The sequence below is a fragment of the Garra rufa genome, chromosome 12 (assembly GCF_049309525.1).
Source record: "Garra rufa chromosome 12, GarRuf1.0, whole genome shotgun sequence".
In the NCBI taxonomy this organism is placed as follows: domain Eukaryota; kingdom Metazoa; phylum Chordata; class Actinopteri; order Cypriniformes; family Cyprinidae; genus Garra; species Garra rufa.
Window position 1 is genome coordinate 34,947,022 of NC_133372.1, and position 25,614 is coordinate 34,972,635.

General features: G+C 36.6%; 1 protein-coding gene across 1 annotated transcript in view; it reads left to right on the forward strand.

Annotated features, from left to right (window-relative positions):
• The first annotated feature begins 725 nt into the window (after positions 1–725).
• LOC141346273 (semaphorin-3F-like) overlaps positions 726–25,614 on the forward strand; it is a 63,693-nt gene continuing 38,804 nt past the window's right edge. Inside the window, exons 1-2 of the mRNA XM_073851139.1 lie at positions 726–1,168; positions 1,829–1,998. Of these exons, the coding sequence (XP_073707240.1) occupies positions 1,869–1,998 (130 nt within the window). The 5' untranslated portion in view covers positions 726–1,168; positions 1,829–1,868. The remainder of the gene's footprint in view (positions 1,169–1,828; positions 1,999–25,614) is intronic.

Here is a 25,614-nt window from a genome sequence, read left to right on the forward strand (position 1 = left end):
TAATTTATCCTGCAAACCACAAAAAAAAGTGGAAGCTGCTAAATCATATAGAGAACGACTTGTTTAGTTAAGTTAATAGGTGGTAAAGTAATGTACAAGCAGTATTAATAAAAGTAATAAAAGATATTAGCCTAAATGGCCGGAAATGCTAAGAACAAACACAAATGTTGTCAAGATTCTTGCCCTGGGAAACCTGGTTCAGTTTGGCCAACCACAAATGCCTTTTGTTCCTCAGACAGTTTTTTTGCACTCTTCTCCTTGATTTGTTATAACTTTTGGCAGTCTATACTCCAAATGTTTTTTCCCGGTCTGACCGATTAGTACAGCCCAAAACATTACAGTAATCGACCATTTTCAGTAGCAATAATCAGCAAAATGTGCAAGCTTTGTTCGGTTCAGTGGCATTGTTTACGTTCTATACCACCAATATGGCACTTAAGTATCAGAAAAAGACACGTTTTCCATAAAAGGTGATTGTATCTTAATGTTTAATAGACCTGAATATACATATTATTACCCTATAATTATAGACACATTGTTTCTTTTATTTCAAGAACAATGCACTGAGGATGTAGTCTTTTATCTTCAAATAACTGTCTGCTACTGTCGTGAACGCGTGTAACGCGTGGGCGTCGCCCAGGGTGATAGAGAGTGAGAGCGCAGCGAGCGTTCGCGTGTTTGCGTGTGATTTAGTGAAGATAAGCAGGGCACCCCCATTACTAACATGTCCCGTGTTTTTGTTTTGATTTCGCCGCCTGTATTTGCAATGCCTAATTGCGTTCAAAACATAAATGGGTGTTACTTTTAAGGTAAGTCTCCGCCCAGGGGGAGTAACAGCGCTCCATCCACCTGCCAGACTACTTCAGCAGCAGACAGTCAGTGGACCTGAAGCGCGCTTGACGCCGCCGCCGCTGCTGCTGGGTGGACAAAAATACACGAGACGCGTTTAAAAACTCCGGGCAAGAGGGGATACGCGCACTTCATTTGAGCTGCCACGGAATCACAGTCACATAATTTAGTTTCAAGGAACAAGTACTTTGTGGACACGTGCATGCAGTTACTTTTGACTGGACGCGTTGTTTGGTTTTCTGTACGTTTCCTTTGCGTTGGATTGCAAATGATTTGTACACCGGGACACACAGGATCATTTGTGACGGACGTCTTGTAGGTGAGTTCTGCGTTCATTTCAGTTTATTTTGTGATGTTTTTATGTTTCACGTCACGTACTAAATCATAAATACTTGTTTGTACAGAAGATCAGGAGTGCAGTTATTATCCAACTGTTTTTATACACAATTTTTAAGAGGATCACTGAAATCCGATGAAATTGGATATTTTGAACAATTTATTGAGCGATTTTTTGCTGGAAATGGGTATGACACTGCTATTAATAACTAAAGTTCATTTGCAAGTCATATGCTGATGAATTTATTTGATTTGAGTTAAGTTAAAAAAAAAAGCATTAGTTGTAATTCTTCACTGGATATTTTGAGTAATTAAAAAATATTAATATGTTTATTTTTGTCACAATTAACTAAATGGTCATTATACTACAGCAATAAAAACAATATGCATTATGAATATTTTAATAATAATAAATCAATTATGACAAAGTGGAGGGTTTCCACAACATATTTTACCATTTATTGGTAGAAGTGTCTAAACATCTCTGAAGATATCATTCACCCTCTGACTTAGCGTTCTATCTCTATTAACAAATTACATTTTCTTCCATTCACTAAAAAGATAAGTGAAAATTTTACGTGAAATCTCAATCATGAATATATCTGCGGATCCTCAACCCCGTCCTCCCTCCCTTCCCATGCAGGACCGAATAAATCTCTTGTGGGTCTTTGGATAAAGTGATCATGCAGGGAGCCGGGACTTTGGTGCTGTGGACCCTTCTGGTCTCTGTGTTCTCAGCTGTCTCGGTCCACAGCAGCCCTTTGTCTTCCCTGCCACCCGCTTCTGTTCCTCGAGTCTTCCTGTCCTTCAAAGGTAAGATGCATTTCTGCTATATATGCTGTGTTTTACACTGTTGCTGCTCTGTGGATGACATCCACTGCTTTCCTGTTCAAATTAACATAGACATATATAAACAACTGCAGCTGATTAGATTGCATGGGAAATATGCGTTATTATTTTCATCCTCAGTGTTTCCAGGAAACCAGAGTCTGATAATATTAACTTTCAGTGCATATGCTTCTATTGTGGTATTAGGCAATAGGGTTTTATGGGAATCTCTTCAGTTTTTTTTTTTTTTTTTTTTTTTTGCTGAGCAAGCTACTTTCCTTCTTAGGTTACCTGTCTGTTTCACCTTTCTAATTCAAGGAGTTTTCACAGTCTGCTGCCTGAACTAATTTTCCTTTCTGTTGGCCGTTATTGTGTTTCTTTAATTGGTTTTTCAAACACTCTTTGGGATTGAGCATGTCTACCAGCCAGCAAAGACCTAAATTCAGAATCTGCGCGACACTGACTGTGAGTTTAACCCTTGCTGGGGGAATTGGATTTCATGTTGGGTCGGTTGGGGTTCGTGCACGGCTTGGTTGGCTAAGCAATGCAATTAGTTTTTACTTCTGAAACAGTATTTCCCTTGGGATTCTCTGAACTGTTTTTTTTTTCTGAATCTGAATATCCATGTTCTTGGTAGTAGCCCATTTTCCAGGACTACGCATCCATGATTTCTCATAACAGTGAATTTTTATTGTAATTTTATTCTCTGGAATTGCAGTTGGAAGGCTGTATTTGCTTTTAGGCTTAAACTATATGTTTACAGTGTTTCTTCCAAAATGGAATACTGATACTGTATACGACATTGGTCTGCTTTGTTTCCCAGGACCTCTATGTCCAATTGTAGTGTACTTCTGTCAGTCAACACTGACACTGACCACTCTGTACTGCCAAGATATACACTGGAGACATGCTACATGCATGCGCTGGATGGGATATTCCAGCTTACGATATGACAAAATATGATCTGCGAGTTTCTGGAGATTCTCAGAACGCTAGTGCAACAGTGGATGAAATTAAAGATCTAGTCTGCTTTTTGTAGGACTTGGTGAAGGCCCTTTGGATGGATTGTAGTTTTTAGTTCTGTCCAAAAGCTTTGATTAAACACTTGAATCATGTTCCTCCCCTGAGAGGGAACGTCTTGTAAAGACGGCTACATTTGTTTAGGGTTTTAACTCACTAAACATTCTGTTCTCTCCCACAAACAGCTTCAAGCTTAGTGGGATCTTGTTTTGGTTTTGTACTTGAATGTGCCATTAGAAAATCATTATGATGGCTAACCCAAATCCAGGCTTACGTTGTAATTGCTTGCCTCTGTGCCTTTACTCTTTGAGACACACAAGACATCCTGTTTCATATCCCTCTCAGTTACTTAAATGTGACTGTTTGAGCCATGAGATCATCATCAACTGAAAATGCCTTGTAAATGTCATTTTATTCTTGCAACAAACTAAATGGGATGCACAATTGCAGTTTGAATTCAAATTCAAATTCAAAAAGTGTCATTTGTAACTTGAAAAGAAAAAAAATTAAGACAAATTTGGAAGTTCACTTGGCAAAAGCCTTGTTCGAAAGTCTTTTAGGTCTTAAAAGATAAGTTCACTGATTTTCAAGCTTAGTATTGTTACAATGTCGGTACTATATGCTAAACAAACAGTGTCTTTCTCCATGTTCCCTGCACCTAGATAGATAGATAGATAGATTGATTTGAATGCAGTTAGCCTTTTACTATCATTTGATTCAGATTCTAATTCTACTTTCTGTGCATTGTGGCCAATTCAGTTTAACTTCAACCCTTATGAATTGAAAGGGAATCTATTCTTAAGTTCTGAATTTCGAAAACAACCCTTTGTTGTAATGTGTTGTTTAAATGCTAACGAGTTTGATATAGTAGTGGCTTTAATTTCATGCATGGACTGTAATGATTCCATTTAGCTTGAGGTCCGGTTTAAGAAAAACAGCATAAAGAAAGAAATTAATACCTTTTAAGTGATCCTCCCTGGGGGGATTCAGGTATAATTCACTAGTAAGTCCCTCATACATGCACACAAGCTTGAACACATAAATGCACCCACGCACACACACACATTAACTGCGGTTCACTAAGATCTCCCTCTTTCTGCTGTAGTCTTATTCTCTAGTATGAGCATGTAGAGAGGGAGTGCAGGGAACTCAGCCAGACAGAGTCAGTTTTCGGCTCTGAGGGAGGACTTGGCTGCTGTTAGCGGTGTCGGTGAGTTAAGAGAGCAGATACTGGTGTCTTCATGTGCCCTTACGCATTTCAGACAGTCCTAACCACAAGAACATCCCTGGAAGCCCAATCATCTGTGAAGTTCGAGGTCTAGGGCTCTGCAGGCATGACTTATTACAAGTTCAGACTCTTTTCTATAGCTCTTGTCTTTTCTCTTTTTTTATGGGAGTAGCTATGATGTATTACATTTGCCCTTCTTTTTTCACTTCTTTTTAAATCCCCTCTTTCCCATGTATCTCTGCCTCAAGCTTGGGATTTACATGCTAAAAGGTAGCCCAGAGGACTTATGAAGAGTCACATGACAGCCTAAGTTTATTTCTTTGCACGTGAGCCCTCACATAACTCCTCATTTTTGGACATGACAGTGGATTTATGGCCATGTTTATGCGTATTATATCACTTTACTGTGGTTAGGAGAACCCAGGGATAATTCAAGGAGGAATGCTGCATGTGTTGAATTGGTATTTTGTGTGTGTGTGTTTGAAAATGGTGCCACGGGTGTTGTTTATGCACACTGTTTTAATTTAAATTCCATCAGTCGATTCTCTGAGAGGCAGAGCACTTATTGCTCAATTTAGACAAATGTTCTCAGACAAAGAACACTTTAAAGTAAGTATCTCAAGGTGCATCACAGCTACTAGGTGACATTGGCGGCAATGCATAAATTATCACAATTAAATTAGGCATTTAAAGTAGTGTGCTGCTTTTTCCATTGCTATTCATCACCTGGGTTGCGGTCTATAGAAACACTAAAACAGTGAGAAAAAAGCTTTAGGAGTTATCGAAAAAAGTAAAGTGCTTTTAAACTCTGTATACTTCATATGTGACCCTGGACCACAAAACCAGTCATAAGGGTCATAAATACGAATAAATACGTTTTCGATTGATGTAGGATATGACAATATTTGGCTGAGCTGCAACTATTTGAAAATCTAGAATCTGAAAGTGCAATTAAAATCAAAATACTGAGAAAATCACATTTAAAGTTGTTCAAATTAAGTTCCTACCAATGCATATTACTAATTAAAATGTAAGAATTTGTCTGTTTATGGTAGGAAATTTACAAAATGTCTTCATGGAACATGATCTTTACTTAATATCCTAATTATTTTTGGCATAAAAGTTAAAATTGATAATTTTGAGACATTCAGTGTATTTTTGTCTATTGCTACAAATATACCCATGATACTTAAGTGGTTTTGTGGTCCAGTGTAGCTTATAGATCAATCCATGATCCAGAAGTTTGTGTGTTTTCAAATAATGTGGATATAATGTCACACTTTAAGGCTTCTGGTCTAATAATAAATCAAAAATATTAAGTAATGATAAATGTAAAAAATATGAAAATATAGCTGCATCTGGTCAAACTGGATTTCTTGCATCTAAAAGTCTTATCGGAGAGGTCAGCCAGTGTCATTTATTGATTAAATGTCTTTTTGCTGTATAATTTGCTGTAAAATATTCGCTGTTTAGTACTTTGCAAAACTAAAGATAAAAATATACTACACATGTGTGAATTGCATGCATATGAATAGAAGTGAATGGAACACAAAAGCTAGTGTGACTGTCTTTTTAAATACAGAAATTTTGAACAAAGCAATTTAAAAAGATACATTAATGTTTTATTTGTATTTATAGGTTAAGATTTAAGCATGTTTGATTGTATATGTGGTTATTACTAGGTTTGAGTTCATCATTTTATTAAACATGCTGGCAGAATAACATCAGATATATTTATCTTTGGCGTACGATCCTGTGAACTCGCTTAGATGCTTGATGTTTTGAAGTGTCATAAAACATCATGGTTCTGTAGGTGATGAATGGTGGTAAACCAGACCTGGCCCATGTGCATTTCTTTTTATACTGTTTTAGCTTACCAGTACTAGCAAATACTCAAGCATACTGAAAATTATCTAAAAGTTTAAAAATTATCTTCCAACCTTGGCACAATATATGTGTGTGTGCATTTGTCTGTGCTGGAGGCTTTTTTTTATCTTCAAACAAGCCCTAATAACAGTCTATTTGAGGGTGCCGGAGGCTGAGGTTGTGACCCCAAAAAACAGAAGCAGGTCATTGTCAGGGTGATCCGTCCTTGCTCTGTGGGAAAGAGCGAACAAATTCCTGATATAAATGCTTGTAATGCTAATCCGCAGCCCATTTAAAAGCATTTAACTCTATTCTCGCTGTTCATTTCATTATTTCTGAGTAACACCTGGATGCGTAATCATCCGTGCCTAAAAAAGCAGAAAAAACTGCTATACAAATATATCCAAACACCCAATTAGACCATTACACTGCTGCAGTAAGAACATTATCTCAAATAATACAGCTACTGAAAACGCTGTTCGTTACAGCTTCCAAGATCATTTTGTATTTCAAAACGTGTTGCAATTAACATCTCATCACATTTTTGAATTCACTAGCTTTCTCTGATTAGTTCAAAATATCCATTATATTGTGTATATAATGGATAATGGAAACTGCAATTTGGACCTTCAACCTGTTGGCTGTCATTGAAGTCCACTCTGTAGAGGAACTCCGGTTCAAAAATCGTTTATTGTAAAGGGTGACTTCCTTTGCATGTTCACTTTGGGTTGGTACCCAAGCCGAGCTTATGCAAGATTAGCATTTGCAGTAAAAAGTATATACTTGTGACTGATGACTGATCGTTTGGCTAGATAAGACCCTTATTCCTTGACGGTGATCGTGTAGAGCCCTTTGAAATGCATTGAAACCTGTTGATCCCCATTGAAGTCCACTATATGGAGAAAAATCCTTGAATGTTTTTCTCAAAAACCTTGATTTCTGGAAGTGAACTAATCCTTTAACCCTCTGGTGCTCTTCGGTCACTTCTGACCGAAAAATTTTCTGTTTTGAATTTTTAAAAATCACTGCTTAATCGGAATGACATGAAACTCGGTGACTTTTATGCCATTTGGAATGTCAACACAAAAAAAAATTGAGGGCATGATTCAAGCAGGCTAAGTGGTCGTAAAAAAAATAGTCACACTTGTGCTCTTCGGTCTAAAATGACCGACCATAGGAAATGAATGGGAAATCGACAAAAATACAAATATTCAGAGAATTTTTGTGTGTACAATCTACAAATCCTCCACAATGCTGAAAAAAAGTACACAGCAGTGAAGGGGTGACACTCTAAAACACACCCATTCATAAACACACCCATTCACACACACACGCACACACACACACACACACACACTAATATACACACCTCTATTCGGTCACTTTTGACCAAAACATTTTCGGTTTAGAATTTTTCAAAAAATCACAGCTTCATCAGAACAGTACCAAATTCATTGACTTTTATGGCATTTGGAATGTGAACACACACAAAAAATTAGGGCACGATTAAAAAAAACTAATAATAAAATAAAAACTTGTGCTCTTCGGTCTAAAATGACCGACCATTGGAAATGAATGGGAAATTGACAAAAATACAAATATTCAGAGAATTTTTGTGTGTACAATCTACAAATCCTCCACAATGCTGAAAAAAGTACACAGCAGTGAAGGGGTGACACTCTAAAACACACCCATTCACAGACAGACACACACACACACACACACACAAACACACTAATATACTCACCTCTATTCGGTCACTTTTGACCAAAACATTTTCGGTTTTGAATTTTTTTTAAAAATCACAGCTTCATGAGAACGCTACCAAATTCAGTGACTTTTATGGACACACATAAAAAATGAGGGCACGATTCCAAAAAAAAAAAAAAAAACTTGTGCTCTTTGGTCAAAAATGACCGACATCAGGAAATGAATGGGAAATCGACAAAAATACAAAAATGTACAGAATTTTTCTGTCTCTTTCTCACACATCCACACACACATGCACAAATGAACTGAAACACAGCAAATTGAGAAGATGTAAAATAAAATAAAAATATATGTATAAAAAAATTACATATCCAGAGTGCAAAAGACACACACTCTCTTGCATATACAAAAAATTAACACTTCAAATCATATTAATAACAAAAAACTATCCCAAACTGGATAAGAAATAGTCTTTGAGATTGTTTAAATGTATGTTCAACTATTCCACCTAATAAAAATGCTGAATCAATTGTCTAAAAACAACTAGGCAATTCACAAGCTGCTTTGTAGAGAACTATACAGGCATCAAGTTACACCTGCCATTACTGATGTTTTTCTCGTTTTTTACCAACAGATGGCGCTAATCTGCCTTCAAAAATTAGTGTTGAATGGCTGAGTCTCTATTTCAACCTGAAATACTGCATTCATTAAAAAAAAATTAAAAAAAAAATTTAAATAAATTTTTTTATTATTCTCAATGGCAAAAAATGGATATTAATTACAGCATAAATATTCATTATTACCACAAAACCCTCTCAAAATGCAAAAGAAAAAAGAAAAAATATTATTAAACAAAAATGAATTGGAATGGTTTTACTGAAAAAATTACAGGATGCGTTACAGGTGTCCGGTCACTTCTGACCGCGAAGAGCACACGTGTGACTGCTAAACGAAGAGCACCAGAGGGTTAAGCATGTTATCTTTTAGTGTTGCCATTAGATAAACAAAGATAAAAAGTGGGTTGAAGACATTTATTGAAAAGGAATGAACTTTCTTAAATTGTAGCTAGGGTTGCAAAGGGGTGGAAAATTTCTGGTGAATTTCCAGGAACTTTCCAAAAATCCCAGTAAAATTACAAAAAAAACAACCCTGGACGGTTTCCAAAATTTCTGGAGTGTATCCAAAATTTACTGGAAATTTTCCACATTTTTGCAACCCTAATTGTAGCACACAGAGAACAAGAAAGAAAGAAAAACGCTATGCATGCTTCATTTTATGACTGATTATGAATAAATCGGTTTAATTTGTCTACATTTTAAATGCTACATGTGAATTCAGGCATTACATATTAATTCTGGGATTTGCTAAAGATTACATTTTAATGGTAATGTAAAAGATGAACTTTAATTGATCGTTAGATGATGGCACAAGTAAGATAAGGAAAGAAGAAATAAAGAAGTCTTTATAACCTAATACTTATTTTATACTCAATACTTTCCACTCATGACATGATTAGGTTTATCCTTCATGTTGTCTTTACCTGAGTTCTAACTGGGTCAATTGCGACACTAGAGACTTCACTAAGTGCTTCCCTCTGACAATGCACACAGATACAGAGAATGAGAAAGCATATGTGTGAGAGAGAGAGAGAGGAGCCCCGGAGCAATCAGTGTCTTTCTGAAAGATGAACCTCCTTCAACCTGCCAAGATATGCCTAGGAGATCTGCTTAGACAGAAGGTGAGACGCTGTCTCTTTCAGTCGCACGCTGGAGAGACACTAACTTACAGCTGCATGCAGACTGTAGTGCCATTCAGTTGCGATTATTACTTCAGCGTCCAGCTCACCTGTGGCGTTGATGGGAAACTATTTGGAAAGGATTGTGCACTGTGTTCATTTATCCTTACTTTTGGCCCAACCCTCAGTCGGCATCTTGTACTAATCTTCTCTTGATCAACCAGAAAAATGTGTTTGTCTTCAGGTAAAACTAAGGTTTTCCAATTTTAGCTGAAACGTGCAGGCTTAGTGAAGCTCTCGCTTTATAAGCGAAACCGCAGCGTCGGATCACAACGGTATTAAAAACCAAAAGCGATGGGAATCATCAAAAATGCATTATTCTGAGCTGTTCCCGTGAGGCTTTCTCTAATGGAGCTCTTGGCAGAGTAATAAACTTAACCTCTTGACCCTACATTGAGTTTCAGCTTCATAAGAATCACTTAGAAAAGGCTGCACGGGACGTAGACAAGCGTGGGCTCAGAAAAAAAAGGCCTGTTCTTTGTTCTCTACTCTTTGTTGTGTTTGTTTTTGCCAAGGGTGATGTGGTCGTGTGATATATTAACTGAATTATAGTGTCTAGTCTTTCAGATAATCGTTTTTCTGTGGAATATCTCGACTGTGCTACATTTTGTTGTCTTATTTTAGACCAAACATGTTTGCATGTGATGCCAGGGTGCAGCAGACACTGTCTCAGAGCTGTTTGTGTCAAGGTGGCGGTGCATCCTAGCATCCTGTGCTGCGGCGCTGGATCTAAACTGTCACAGCGAGAGGAGAGTGGAGGTGACAGCAGCAGGGCTATATATAGAGACCCTGCACTCCTACACCCCCTCTCTTACTTTTTCTTCACTGCCTTCCTCTTTTTGTCACTAACAAAAATGCTACAAAAGTACCCTGGTGTCATAGTTTTTTTAGATGTGTACCATGGTATTATTTTAAGTACCTTGGCATGTGGTAATCATTCAGAACCATGTTATGTATCAAAGTACCTTTTTTTTTTTTGGGACATGCCAAAGCAATACTATGAATATTTGGACATGGTATCATGAACCATTCTTTACCTAATTATTTATATACTATTGTAGTATTTATTAAAGGAACACTCCACTTTTTTTGGAAATAGGCTCATTCTCCAACTCCCCCTGAGTTAATAAGTTGAGTTTTACCGTTTTGAAATCCATTCAGCCGTTCTCCTGTTCTGGCGATATCACTTTTAGCATAGCTTAGCATAGATCATTGAATCCTATTAGACCAGTAGCATCGCGTTCAAAAATGACCAACGAGTTTCGATATTTGAAACTTGACTCTTCTGTAGTTATACCGTGTACTAAGACCGGTGGAAATGCAAAGCTTCAATTTTCTAGGCTGATAAGATAGTGATAATGAGCCTATTTCCAAAAAAGTGGAGTGTTCCTTTAATATTTTAAATGAGCTTTTATTTTATATTTTACATTTAAATTTGAGTTTAGTTTTGTTTAGTAGTTTGACTAAATGTGCTTGTCACAGTTGTTTAACTTAAAAAAAACTCAAGATCTATGTTGAATCTTGTCAAATTAATGAACATTCTTAAGTTGTTAACCCGTTAGACCTTCAGTCATCTTCTAAACACAAATTAAGATATTTATGAAGAAATCTGAGAGCTTTCTGACCCTGCATAGACAGCAACTCAACTGACAAGGCCCAGAAATGTAGGAAAAACATTGTTAAAATAGTCCATCAGTAGTTCAAGAATACGCTGTTCTTCAGAAAAATCCTTCAGGTCCCTTCAGAAAAATGTCTTCTAGGTATACTAGTATTCTAGTATCTTCAGTAGCTTCCGAAGGGCAGTACTAAATAAAAATAAAAAGGCAATATAAAAATTTAGGCAATATAATAAAAAATATACACGTCTTCATTCTGTTCAAAAGTTTACACCCCCGGCTCTCAATGTATCGTGTTTCCTTCTGAAGCATTAGTGAGCGTTTAGTTTAGTGAACTTTCTGTAATGGTTGTATATGAGTCCCTCAGTTGTCCTCAGTGTGAAAAGTCTCAAAACCATACAGTCATTGATGGAAAGGGTTTAAATACACAAAAATGCTGAAAAACCAAAGAATTTGTGAGACCTGAAAGATTTTTCTAAAGAGCAGCAGGCAATTTAACTGTTTAGGACAAACAAGGGACTCATGAATAACTATCACTAAACAAAGAAACACAGCTGTGGATCATTCCGGTAACAACACAGTATTAAGAATCAAGAGTATGTAAACTTTTGAACGGGATCATTTTAATAAATTCAGCTGTTATTTTCTCTTGTGGACTATAAGTAATCGTCTTTTATGTGAAATATCTTATTCAGGTCAGTACTAAATAAAAAGCATTTTGTATGATCCCTCTTATTTTGGTAAAATAATCAACATTTGGCAGATTCTGCAAAGGGGTATGTAAACTTTTGACTTCAACTGTGTGTGTATATATATGTTTCTATGTATTTTTTTACGTTGACATCCCCTATATTGAAATACCATGATTTATGAGTTCTACCCTCTATCTACCAATAATTGATGGATAGATGGATACATGCCACTTTAAATCACATCGCTTGTCTATCTGTCCATCCTTTTGTTAGTTTTTTTCTCTCTCTATCTTGCTTCTTGCATTTGTGTGCTGTTTTCCATCAATTCCCAATTCTCTATTTCATTACTGTCTTCTGGTTGTCTTCCTTAGCTTCTTTTTTCAGTCCTATATTTTCATCCTCTCTGCTCCCAGGGGAGGTGTCTAACATGTCACTCCCTGAAGGAGTGTGGAAGCGCTCCCATGAGACGAGAGAGAGTGCAGACATTCATTATGAGTGAGGTCTGGGTCATAGCTCCTCACATGAGTCGCTCATTGGGTTAGTTGTGGGTGTGTATGTGGCAGAGAGACATTCATTTGGAGAAAACCATCATATATCCAAGGAGACTCGTGCTTTTCATTTTTGCAATATGTCATGGTGTTTGTTGGATGTCAGGACCAGCTGTGAGAAAGATGTCTTGCCTTGATTGGCCTTTTTGTGGTTTAATGACAAATCAGTTGTTTACTGAGGTGGCCATTTTATGTGAATTTGTACGATTTTTTAGAAAAAGCAAGCATGAAGGTTCATCCCTGAACCATCTTACGCTCTAGGAGTTAAAGGAGTAGTTCACTTTCAGAACAAAAATTTACAGATAATGTACTCACCTCCTTGTCATCCAAGATGTTCATGTCTTTCTTTCTTCAGTCTTAAAGAAATAATGTTTTTTGAGGAAAACATTTCAGGATTTCTCTCCATATAATGGACTTCTATGTTGCCCCCGAGTTTGAACTTCCGAAATGCGGTTTAAATGCAGCTTCAAAGGGCTCTAAATGATCACAGCCGAGGAAGAAGGGTCTTATCTAGCGAAACGATCGGTTATTTTCTAAAAAAACGTTTACAATTTATATACTTTTTTAATCTCTAAACAGAGTACACACAGAGCTAGACAAGACAAGCATTTGAGGTTAAAATGTATATCAATTGTAATTTTTTTTTTTTTTTAAATAACCGATTGTTTTGCTAGATAAGACCCTTCTTTCGTCGGCTATGATCGTTTAGAGCCCTTTGAAGCTGCATTTTGGAAGTTCGAACTCGGGGGTACCATAGGAGTCCATTATATGGAGAGAAAACCTGAAATGTTTTCCTCAAAAAACATAATTTCCATACGACTGAAGAAAGAAAGACATGAACATCTTGGATGACAAGGGGGTGAGTACATTATCTGTAAATTTTTTGTTCTGAAAGTGAACTACTCCTTTAATACGAAAATGTACGAGTGAGATTGAACCAAATTGTTCAAATTAGCATAGTGTAAAATACTTACAAATTTGCATGAGATGGCCACGTTAGAGCATCACTTTCCTATAGGAACAAAAAAACACAAATTAAATCTTACTTAAATGAATTGTTCCTTTAATTTCAAATATCAAAGTCTGCAGTCAAACGACATTTCGGTATGAATTTTCTCAGTTTCTCTGCTCATATTTAAGACCAAATTATCTGAATTATGCTGTCCACATATATATCTCTGCACTCTTATTTAAGGTCAAAAATTATTTCATTTTTGTCTATTTAATCTCTGTTAAGGAATTCTGGGAAAACATGACACAAAGTTTAAATGTAAAGAAAACAACTGAGAAGATATAAACAAGCAACTTCTGAACATAAATAATTCATCTCAGTTATCTACAAAATACATTTTGTTTGCTGTTATTGTCTGTACAAGAACTATCTTCTTTCTTTGCAGACACAGAGATATTTTGTCTGTCATCAGTTTTTTTTGTTATCTCTTCTTGTAAAACACAGCCATGTTCACGGCGCTCGCACACTCTTGTCTTGTCCTGTAACACTCATCTGCAGCCTGTGTGTTTTACCTTTCTCATTGCTAATCGGCATTCACATTCACTCGTTTCTGACACTATCACTCCCCTCATGTTCTATTTTCTATCTGTCTTCAGCTTCTCATTTCTGATACACCGTTCGCTTCAAAGGCGTTTAAAAGCGTCAGGGGCGTAGATGGCTGCCTTGTTATAAAACAGCCTCAGAAGCAAAGGTTATCCGGTCTGGATAAATGGTTGCACTGTCAGCCGGTTTTGATGTGTTTCTTTCTGGAGTGTAACCTAATGCAGAAACTCATGCAGAGTTTCAAAACATTTTTCTATTGCTGTTGGAGAGCAGTTTTGGGAAAAAGAGGCAAATCTTCTCACTTGTCACTTTGAGAAACAGGCTGGGTTGGTATTCTGCACTGATGTAAGACAAAGATGCTCTGTTTGTAAGCTGTGTGTGTCTCTTATAGCTCTCCCATGCTGGTTGTGTTTTGTGAGGACAGATGGAAATGTGTCAGACAGAATGAAAATAACCTCATATATGTTTCCTGACTTCGCTCCTTTTAAAATTTTCTTTCAGTTTTTAGACTGAAAATAGTCAAATTCAAGCTGTGTTCAAATTAAGTAGGGCTGCAGCTATATATATATTATTTGAGAAATCTGTTGTAAACATATAGATTACAATGTAAATTGATCAAAAAAGTTTCAAGTAGTGTAAATGTACACTATTGTTTATAGATCTTTTCATCTTTTTGAAAGAAGTATTTTATGCTTGTTAGGGCTGCACTTATTTAAGAAACAATGCTGTAAAAACAGTATTATTCTGAAATATCATTAAAATGTTCGATTTTAAATATATTACAATGTAATTTATTCCTGTGTTGGTAAAGCTGTCACATGAGCAGTGTCACATAATCTTCAGAAATCATTCTAATATGCTGATTTGGTGCTCAAGTCAATGTTCAAAACAACAGCATTTATTTGAAATATATAATTTTTGTAACTATGTAAAAGCCTTTGCTTTCACTTTTGATCAATTTAATACATTCTTGCTGAATAAAAAATTTGAAAATATCTTACTGACTCCAAACTTAAAAAAAGTAGTTTAAGTACAGTAAATGTGTTTTTAAAACACTCATGGTGGACTTACAAATGTTCTGATGCAGCGTTTTGTGAGTACATAAACTATTTACACTACTGCACAAGTTTGGTAAGATTACTTGCACGTTTAGTGGTGCAATTTACGAGATACATCACATGTACCATTCACTCCTGTAACAAGCAATTCGAAAAACTCTAATATCTCCATAAATGTTCGACTAAGGTAAAAAAAACTTCGGATGGGGTATTTAGATGGGCTTCGGAGTGCATAGCAATGAAGTCAATTCTACTCCGAACCATCCCTTTAAAATAAATAACATTTCTAAGGCCCTATAAAATACATTTTATTATTTTATTTTTAAGATCAGTTTTATTTTACCAAATTCTGTGTTTATGATTAATTTCTGCATTGCATTTTAATGGTTTTATTAAATTTTAATAATCAAAAAAACATCTCTAATTAGCTGATTTTACAAAAAAAAAAAAATCATCTTACATTCAGGTAGCTTTTTTCTGGTAAATATACCTTGAAAAATAATGTTTTAATAATAATTTTCTTAGTTAATCTTAAAACAAACCTTTATTTTGATGGGTTGCTGTGAAGACCTTTAAGTTTAAGTGTTTGTACATGATATGACTATAGTTTTTCTCAAAAGAAAGGGTTAAAGGCATACAAAGTGACTCAGAGCAGTTCTAGAGACTATGTTTTCATGTTCACGTACTCGTATATTGAGGCTAAAAACACTACGAGCACCATGTGCGCATCAGTTTGTGTGTAGTAAACAAAACTGTATGTCTACGCCATTCATTCACACACAGACACGCCGAAAATTGAGAATTTATCATTTTTAAATGGTATTTTTATGGCTTAATATTCACATACAATAGTCCATATTGCAATTTGATTTACTGATCTACTTTTGATTTATTCATACAAAATTTGGCAAATTCCATGACATTCTGCGTTATACAACAGTAAATTCCATTTTTATGTCTGGGTTCCATGTTTTCTGCAGTGTGGAAATCATAGGGCCCTAAGATTAGTGTAATTTTTTAAATGTTGCTGCTTGTTTACTGACAGTAAAATGGAGTGGCATGACCATTCTGGTGAGAGAACGTCTCTGTCCTCTCCCAGACCTTAATTGCTCAGAGAGTATCCATGTTGTCTCGTCCTATTGTTGTCTTTTGCCACGAATGAAGAAAGAGAAAGACTGTGTGGTCCACTGTGAGTTGATTCAGTAAGACACACCAGCATTCAGGTCTGTTTATAATGAGAGGTTACAATAGGCTTTGTTACCAGGCAGCTTCGCTGAACCCCAGACCTGGACCCCCATGACACCTTCTGTGCAGTCAGGGGAGTTACTGAGATGCTGGGTAACAGCGTGCGAGATAGAGACAGGGGAGACACATGCAAAGACAAATATGGTCAACAGCATCAGATAAAGTAATGAATAATTCTTATAAAGAATGATTCTTTCGGCAGTAGTTCACCCCAAAATAAATAAATATGATACACTACCATTCCAAATTTTAGGGTTGGTAAGTTTCTTTAATGTTTTTTTTTTCACTTATGTTCACCAAATACAGTAATGTGAAATATTATTACTATATAAAATAAGACTTTACTGTTTTCTTATTTAAAAAATTAATTTATTCTGATTAGGGCTGCAACTAACGATTATTTTAATAATCGATTAATCTGACGATTATTTTTTCGATTAATCGATGAATCGTATAAAAACAAACAAAAAAAAACAAGGGATTTACAACCCTTTATTCAAAAACAGAACTAAAATCTTTAGAAAGTGCACGAAAGTGTTGCTCCTTGAAATGTTATAATAATAATAATAAAATAAAAATGGACTAACACAAAAAACATACATGTATGCTTTACATCTGCCAAATATATAGACTAAATAAACTAAAAATACTATCCGTCAAGACAGCGGCTTGCTGTGGTGTACATGCTGCATTTCCCATCAAGAAGCCTCTCAAATTAAATTCCTCAGTGCGCATTAAAGTCATGTGACTTTGCACGCTGGAACGGGATAACTTGACTAACTTTCTGCTACATTCATTCTGCTATGGCGGTGTTTAGTGTCCTGCCATCAGCAGCGACCAGCTGGAAGAGTTCCGCATTCAAATGCACGCAAAACTGGCCTCAAAGCCCCAGCAAAAGTAATTACCATGAATGTGTCAGGGCAAAAATTAAGAAAATATTCGAATTACTTATTAATAAACTAGTATTTTCTGATTCAGTGTTGCAAAGATGAAATTGACGATCCTGCCATCTGCTCATTAATGCCTAATGCATCTTTATGGATTAGCTAATGAAAGAGTTTTGTTTTCGATTTTAATTATTTCGTTTTATAGTAAAATAATAATTTAAAGCTTTCTATAGATATTGTGTTTGTGAGGCAATTACCTGGGTTTCGGTTAATTATTGTGAAGCGCTCCTGTTTAAACCAAAGATATCAAGCGTATTCTGTTTGTTTTCTTTAAGAGCACATTTTGTTGATACTGTGAGTACACACAAACTAAGGTAGACCCTTTACAGTTCCGGCCCGGGTGGTATATTACTCTTACCTTTATGAGCAAAAAAGAAATTCCACATTGCACTGGTGTCTCCATGTCCTGCTAAGCGCGCTTCTCTCCGCACAAACTTTGGAATTATCTTGATTGAATGATTAAACTAATATTGTGATATGTTTTAAGTTTTTTATATCAATGGATTTTAATTTAAATCGCGATGACTTAAGCAGGCTTTTGATCTGTCTGCCGCTGTTTGCTAGGTCATAACTTTAAAAAACAAAAACTTGAATTTAACAAACAAAAAGTGTTCCAAATATATCTCTAAATTAACTTTATAAACTAAAAAAACGAAAATAAATGTAATCACTTTGCTATTAAAAACAGCAGCTGTGTAATGAGGAAGAGAAAGAGAAAAAAAGACAGTCGGACTGGAAATTCAGTCGGCCAAAAATTGATGAGCTGTCGGACATTTTTACAAGGAATGTTTGTTTAATAGCCTATTTAATACTCTTAGGCTACTTTCTTAATTAAATATATTATTTCTTTGATTTATTTTAGCGTTTTTAGGCTGCTTGTTTGCTGACTGAAGTGTAGGCTACATATAAAAAAACAACGTGCCACCGTCACAGCCCTATTCAAAACTGAGACGATTTCACCTCAGCAGAGCTCCTCTTTCTCCTTACGGTTGTGGTATGTTTTCGACACATTATACAGACAGACAGTGTTACAAAAACTATAGAAGTAGTTTTCTCCATCTCCACTATCCAACGACCCGTACAGCAGCTGTTTTGCGATCGAGCATTGGCTGCTGTGAAAGTAGGCTAGCCAAAGTAGGCTTAAATATCAAACATGTTTGATATAAATCGGGGCAGCATATATATATATATATATATATATATAATGTAGAAACGGTGCTTTATGCTCAAATGTTCCAGTTTTGCGCATAAGTTAAATTCGCATTTTTGGATGGAAACACAGCTTATGAGGTGCCGAACTCTGCTGGCATCAGTGCGGGAGAGAGACCGAATGTGTCCACTCCGCTCTGCGCTCAAATTTTTTTTAATATATATAATAACAACCAAATGTCTCTGCGTCGCGCGACACAACGAATCGATTATGAAATTCGTTGCCAACTCTTTTAGTAATCGATTTTTATCGATTTTATCGATTCGTTGTTGCAGCCCTAATTCTGATGCAAAGCTGAATTTTCAGCCTCATTACTCCAGTTTTCAGTGTCACATGATCCTTCAGAAATCTTTTTTTTTTTGTTTTGTAATTTTTGGGTCAACTGCACCTTTTAAGGTCAGAGTTTTCCTTTTAAGAGCCACATTGGGCATGAAGACGAGAGCAGACGGGTGGGTTTTACTAATTATTTCCCTCACTAAAAAGTGTGTGTGCCTATGACAATGCAAGTGTGTGTGTGTGTGTGTGTGTGTGTGTGTGTGTGTGTGTGTGTGTGTGTGTGTGTGTGTGTGTGTGTTCATACATGCTTTTCTTTCCATCAGCAAAGACAATGCCTTTCCCTTGTGTGTCTACTGGTTTGGTTGCCATGGCAGCATTTCTTTTGTTACCTGTCACTGTTATGGCACATTTCACCTGTTATTTGATAGCTGTGTTTTTCTTGGAATTTCTCAAAATTCACACTTTGATCTAACTAAACAGAGGAGGTTTTTTATAGTATAGCCATGGGAGTGAAAACAGATAGAACCGTTTCATTCTGGGCTGACAACAGTGAGAAGATGAGTTGTTACATTCCCCAACACACACACACACACACACACACACACACACACACACACACAAACCAACAGAGAAAGAGAGAGATTCTCCCTCCAGATGTGGTTTGGGTGTGGGAGTTACAGCCTGGAGGTTACCAGACATGCTTGACCTTAGGGGGGGCGTGAGGTCAAGGGCGCCTCTCCCTTCATGTTGTTTTAGACTGCCACCATTTATTACCATCTGTCAGTCAGGCATGGACTTTAATTCCACACCAGTACTTAGACTCAAACAATGACCTGTGCTGACACACTAAAGCATCATGACGGAGGAAACCGAGGGGGAGCCAGCCAATCAGAGTGCAGGGACGCCACTGGATGGAGAGAACAAAATGGGAATTCACAACAGGGGTTATCAGGTGGTAAAAGGAAAAATGTGTCCATCACTGACTGTCTGGCATCTGTCCATCATGTTAGAGGACAGAGAAGGACAAAAAAGAAAATGGGACAAAAAATTATTTCTTTGTGTATGGATGATTCAGTGAGTCATTCATAAAGACAAAGCTGATTCGCTCAGTAACAAATAATATACAGTTAAGGTCAAAAGTTTCAGAATCTGCAAAATGTTAATTGTTTTATCAAAATAAGAGGGATTATATAAAATGCATGTTATTGTTTATGTAGTACTGACCTGAATAATATTTCACATTAAAAGTTTGTTTACATATAGTCCACAAGAGAAAATAATAGTTGAATTTATAAAAATTGCACTGTTCAAAAGTTTACATCCTCTTGATTCTTAACACTACGCTCTTACCTAAATGATCGGGCTGAAAAATTTTGAACAGAAAGGAGATGTTATTTTTCTTATTTTGCTTGAATATCATATTTTCTCATTTAGTACTGCCCTTCAGATGCTACAGAAGATGGTTACAAAATAAGTTAAATTTACTCTGACCTTCAAATTCAAAAAGTTTTCACCCTCCCGGCTCTTAATGCATGGTTTTTCCTTCTGGAGCATCAGTTAGTGTTTGAACCATCTCTAATAGTTGCATATGAGTCCCTCAGTTGTCCTCAGTGTGAAAAGATGGATCTCAAAATCATACAGTCATAGTTCGAAAAGAATCCAAAGGATTTGTGGGACCTGAAGGATTTTTATGAAGAACAGCAGGACAAACAAGGAACTCATGAACAACTATCACTAAACAAAAAACACAGCTGTGGATCATTCAGGTAAGAGCAAAGTATTAGAAATCAAGGGGATGTAAATTTTTTGAACAGGGTCATTTTTTTAAATTCAACTATTATTTATAAAAAATAACATTTTGTAAAATCCTTCAAATCCTTCAAAACATTTTGCAGATTCTTTTGATCTTAAAGGTCCACTGAAGTGCCTTGAAACACGCAGCGTTATTCTATGTGGTGACGTACTTTTAACTGAAACAAAAAGATATCGCCCAGCCCCGCCCACTAATTTTGAATAGCCAATAGCGTTCCATTTATATCTGCTCGGGGAAGAGCCGTTGAGCTCGGAAAAGCCGCATTTGTAAGCTTATGACAGCCACAGACTAATAACTTACCCCACAGATTCAATATGAAACTTGCTAAAACGAAATAGTGATCATTATCATGCTGAGGCTGTGTAGTTTAAATACATGCCGACCGCACATATGAGCGCTTATGATCAGCTCCGCGTCTCTGTGTAGGGGGCGGGACACTACGGACTCTAGAGAGCATTTGATTGGACAGAACGTTTGATGAGAAACTGAAGTGCACGGTGATATCATCCAAATCCTTGATTCATATTGGCGGAAGTGACAAGACTGTAAGTTTTGAATGCCCATATCTTGTAAACGCGAATTTTGTCTTTGTTTTGCAGCACACTAGCTTATAGATCACCTTAAGGCTAATATATTCATACTAAAAGCCAAAAAACTTTAATTTTGATTTCAGGGGGACTTTAACCGTATGCTGACAAATACCGTATGTGTCATTTGTTTCTGTCTTTATTTTAGGACATACATTATTACCATGAAATACCTTGGAAATATGTTGATGTACTTTTATATAAATATTAATATTTTAGATAAATATAGTAATTAGTGCACCTCCATGATACTTTTTGTAGGGGCTTGGGAGAAAATGCTGCTGCTACCATAATGGTGTTTACTGGTCTTGGATCATTTACATAATGAGAGAGAATTGAAAACCTGATTTCACCATGCTTGTTAAATGTTGATGTAGTGTTTTCTAAAGTATATACAAGTTAGAGCGAATTACATACCTGACAATTTAATGATAGGGTTGATAAGAGGTAACCATCATGATCACTGGAAGCACACTGGCAATCTACTCTTATGTTTAATTCAGTGGGAGTATGCATCTGTGCGTGTCTGTGCATCTCTCAGGTAAGTTGTTCCTCCAGATGTTCCTCGTCATTTCAGAGGAATGGCACATGTGGGCCGGAGAGTTGGAGAGACGGGTGGGAAAGATGGGCTTGTGGTTCCCAGCCAAATTCAGCTGGAGTCTCAAGTGACTTTACATGCTGTGTGGATTGTGTTCGTGTCTGAGATGAGACTGGAATTGCTGGTGTCGTCTGTGGTGGCAGTGAGCTGTTTGCCGGTGTTGTTGTGTGATGAAGTGATCTCATGCTCATTAAAGGCAAAGTTTGTTGAGGAGGTCAATGAGATGATGCCTCAGACGTTCCTCTATTTTTGTACTTTGAAGTAAAGGGCTGTGAATGTAGACACCCCTAAGGCTGCATTGGCTCCTGTAGACTTGGCCGCTGTTTCTGTCTGTCTTTCTGTCTCTTCTATTCTTCTTGTCCCCTGCTGTCTCATTCCTCTATCTTTATGACTCCCTCATCTCTTAGTATTTTCCTTACAGAACAGATAGTCCTATTGTTTGTAGTTTTCCCTTTTTATTTTTTTCCTCGGTGTTGAATTTCTTGAATATCTGTTAATTATTTGACCAAAATAAGAGGGATCATACAAAATGCATGTTATTTTTTATTTAGTACTGACCTGAATAAGATATTTTGCATAAAAGACATTTACATATAGTCCACAAGAGAAAATAATAGTTGAATTTCTTCATATTGTGTTGTTACCTGAATGATTCAAAGCTGTGTTTTTTTGTTTGTTTTTTTTTAAGTGATAGTTGTTCGTGAGTCCCTTGTTTGTTCTGAACAGTTAAACTGCATGCGGATCTTCAGAAAAATGTTCAGGTCCTACAAATTCTTTGGTTTTCCAGCATTTTCGTGCATTTGAACCCTTTCCAGCAATGACTGTATGATTTTGAGATCCGTCTTTTTACACTGAGGACAATTGAGGGAACTCATATGCAACTATTACAGAAGACTCAAACGCTCACTAATGCTCCAGAAGGAAACACGATGCATTAAAAGCCATTTTTAGGTTGAAGATCAGGGTAAATTTAACTTTTGTCTTCTGGGAAACATGTAAGTATCTTCTGTCACTTCTTAAGGGTAGTACTTAATAAAAAAAAAATCATATTTAGGTAAAATAAGAAAAACGTACACATAATTTTGTTCAAAAGTTTACACCCCTGGATCTTAATGCATGATTTTTCCTTATGGAGCATCAGTGAGCGTTTGAACCTTCTGTAATAGTTGCATTTGAGTCCCTCAGTTGTCCTCAGTGTGAAACGATGGATCTGAAAATCAAACAGCCATTTTGGGAAAGGGTTCAAATACACAAAAATACACAACTATAATTTTCTTTTGTGGACTATATGTAAAAGTCTTTTATGTGAAATAACTTTTTCAGGTCACTACTAAATAAAAAGAACATGCATTTTGTTCGATCCTTCTTATTTTGGTAAAATAATTAACATTTTGCACATTCTGCAAGGTGTATGTAAACTTTTGACCTAAACTGTATGTATGTATGGTGTAAAAATTGGGCATATTTTCAATCCGCAAAAAAAATTCAACGTGCTCAATTTGAAAGGTAATGGAAATGCAGCTTGTGTTGCTTTGAACTTTACACACACCTGACCTCCTCACCAATGAATCACCAGTGAGGTCTTTCGATGAGGTCAGTTTCTGTCCACACGCAGGTGCACGCTCAGAAAAAAATCCAGATGAAACTTTGACTGACATGCTGATATTGCTGTAGTGAAATATTGCTGGCTACAATTACTCAGGAAATTCACTTTTAATGAAAAAGGATTGTCCCTCTGCTTCTTACATAAAATAGGAATACTCTAGACTCTCTTTCAATCCCAGACTTAAGCTCTTATCACATTTGGATATAAATTGATGCTGACAAGTGTTACCATTTTTTCAATAGTTTGTCATTTAACTAAACTCAGGTGGAGCAGCAAAAACAAATGTTTTACGATCATTAATTTGACCTATTAAGTTATTTTGGAGATATATGCAGTGTACAACTTGTTAGATATATAAATTTAACTTTTTAATGTGTGCACAGACATTGATAATCGATTTGCGGGCTGTTATTTTAATGATAAACTATTAGCACTTAAGAGGTTGTACTGTACAAACCTGACTCACTTAATTTGAGACCCCAATTTGAAAATATTCTCATTGGATTAGTTTAACATTACCACTTAAACATCTGACAGCAGATGAAAGTACAAAGTTCTGAGAAGCATGTCAAATACATTTGCCAGAGGAAGTAGCAAGTCTTTTGGGATGGAGCCTGACAAGAGATTTTATTAATTGCGGTCTGATTCAGTTCAGTACTTGGACAGGATATTGGATCATATTTTCACCTCTAAAGACTTTTCGAGCCTCACGTTATAGAAACGGTAAGCTATAAAGTCAAAATCATCACTCTTACAGACACATTTAGGTTAAAACCACAAGCTTGAGTATTATCATCCCTCGACAGTTCGAAAAATAGCACAGTGGCTGGCCAGATGATTTTTTTTCTTTTTTTCTTTTTACAGTTAAGATTTACAACTTGAATCTAGAGTCTGTCACATTGGATGCAAAATAGATATGCTAAACCATACCGTTTGCTTGAAAAAAAAACACACAAACAGATGTGAAACAGGAGACCAAGAAAGATTTTGTGCATATGTCCCACTGTTTCAACCGTTCCACAGTTCATAGTCAGTTTGTGAGTCTCCTGTAAGCTGAGAACGCATCGACTCGATAACAAGATGGAAATGTAGATGGGATGTATTGGGGAAAAAGAGCGTAATAGGATAAGAGAGGTGAATGCTGGAGAGACGCCAGGAGGAATGTGTTAGGTGTCTGTCTAGAGTCGGCGAACATCTGTTTCTGCGATTTTTGAACGTGATGTCTGCGCTGCCTGCTGATTTTGTTACAGAGAGAATCAAGTGAAAACATATTTACTGCTCTCCAAGCTGCTGCTTTGACGTGAATGCGTGTGTGTGTTGGGAGGCTACCCTAGAGTGCATTTTAATCACCTATATAAAATTGTAACTGAACATTTTCTGGTCATAAAGTATATAGTTACTGAAGTGGTTTCTGTCAATTATCAAACAACCAATGGTGTTTACTGAATATTATGAGTGTAAACTTTATGAAAAGTGAAAACTAGGGCTGTACCATCTACACATCATTTAATAAAATTGATAATAAAAAAATAGTTGACAGCAAATGCCATTCGCTATGTTTCCATCACCCTGTTTTTGTGCACATTTTAAAGTATCGCATCAGAAACGAGTGATGGAAACGCCATATTTAGACTAAAAATCCCTTAATTCACAAAAAGTTTTACGCTCACTTAAGGTGGTTTTTGACTTGTGCAAAAAGGTTAATGCAAATTATAGGAGATGGAAATGCATTTGCCGAATAAATTCCTCCGTACGCATAAAAAAATCACGTGACTTTGTGCTATGGGATGCCAAAACCTGACTAACCAGCGGACCGATCTCATTCCACAGCATCTGAATGTTGCAAATGTTGTTATGGTCATACTGAATGGCCGTGCATAAAATCGTCTAGGTTACGAAGGTAACCCACGTTCCCTGAAGGAGGGAACGGAGACGTTACATGGGATCTCGCCTGAGAGACCGATCATCTCTGAGCCTTATATAAAAAGGCCAATTGCAAATTGGCGAGTGGACGTGCGCGTCGGCCACTCCCCCGTACATACGGGTATATAAGATGGCGGCGCGCATCACTCAAACAGGTTTTCGCTGAAGAGCCGTCAAGCCGGCGTCAGCGCGACGCCAGGGGCGTGGCAGGGGAATGTAACGTCTCCGTTCCCTCCTTCAGGGAACGTGGGTTACCTTCGTAACCTAGACGTTCCCCTTCAGTCGAATCACTTCGACGTTACATGGGA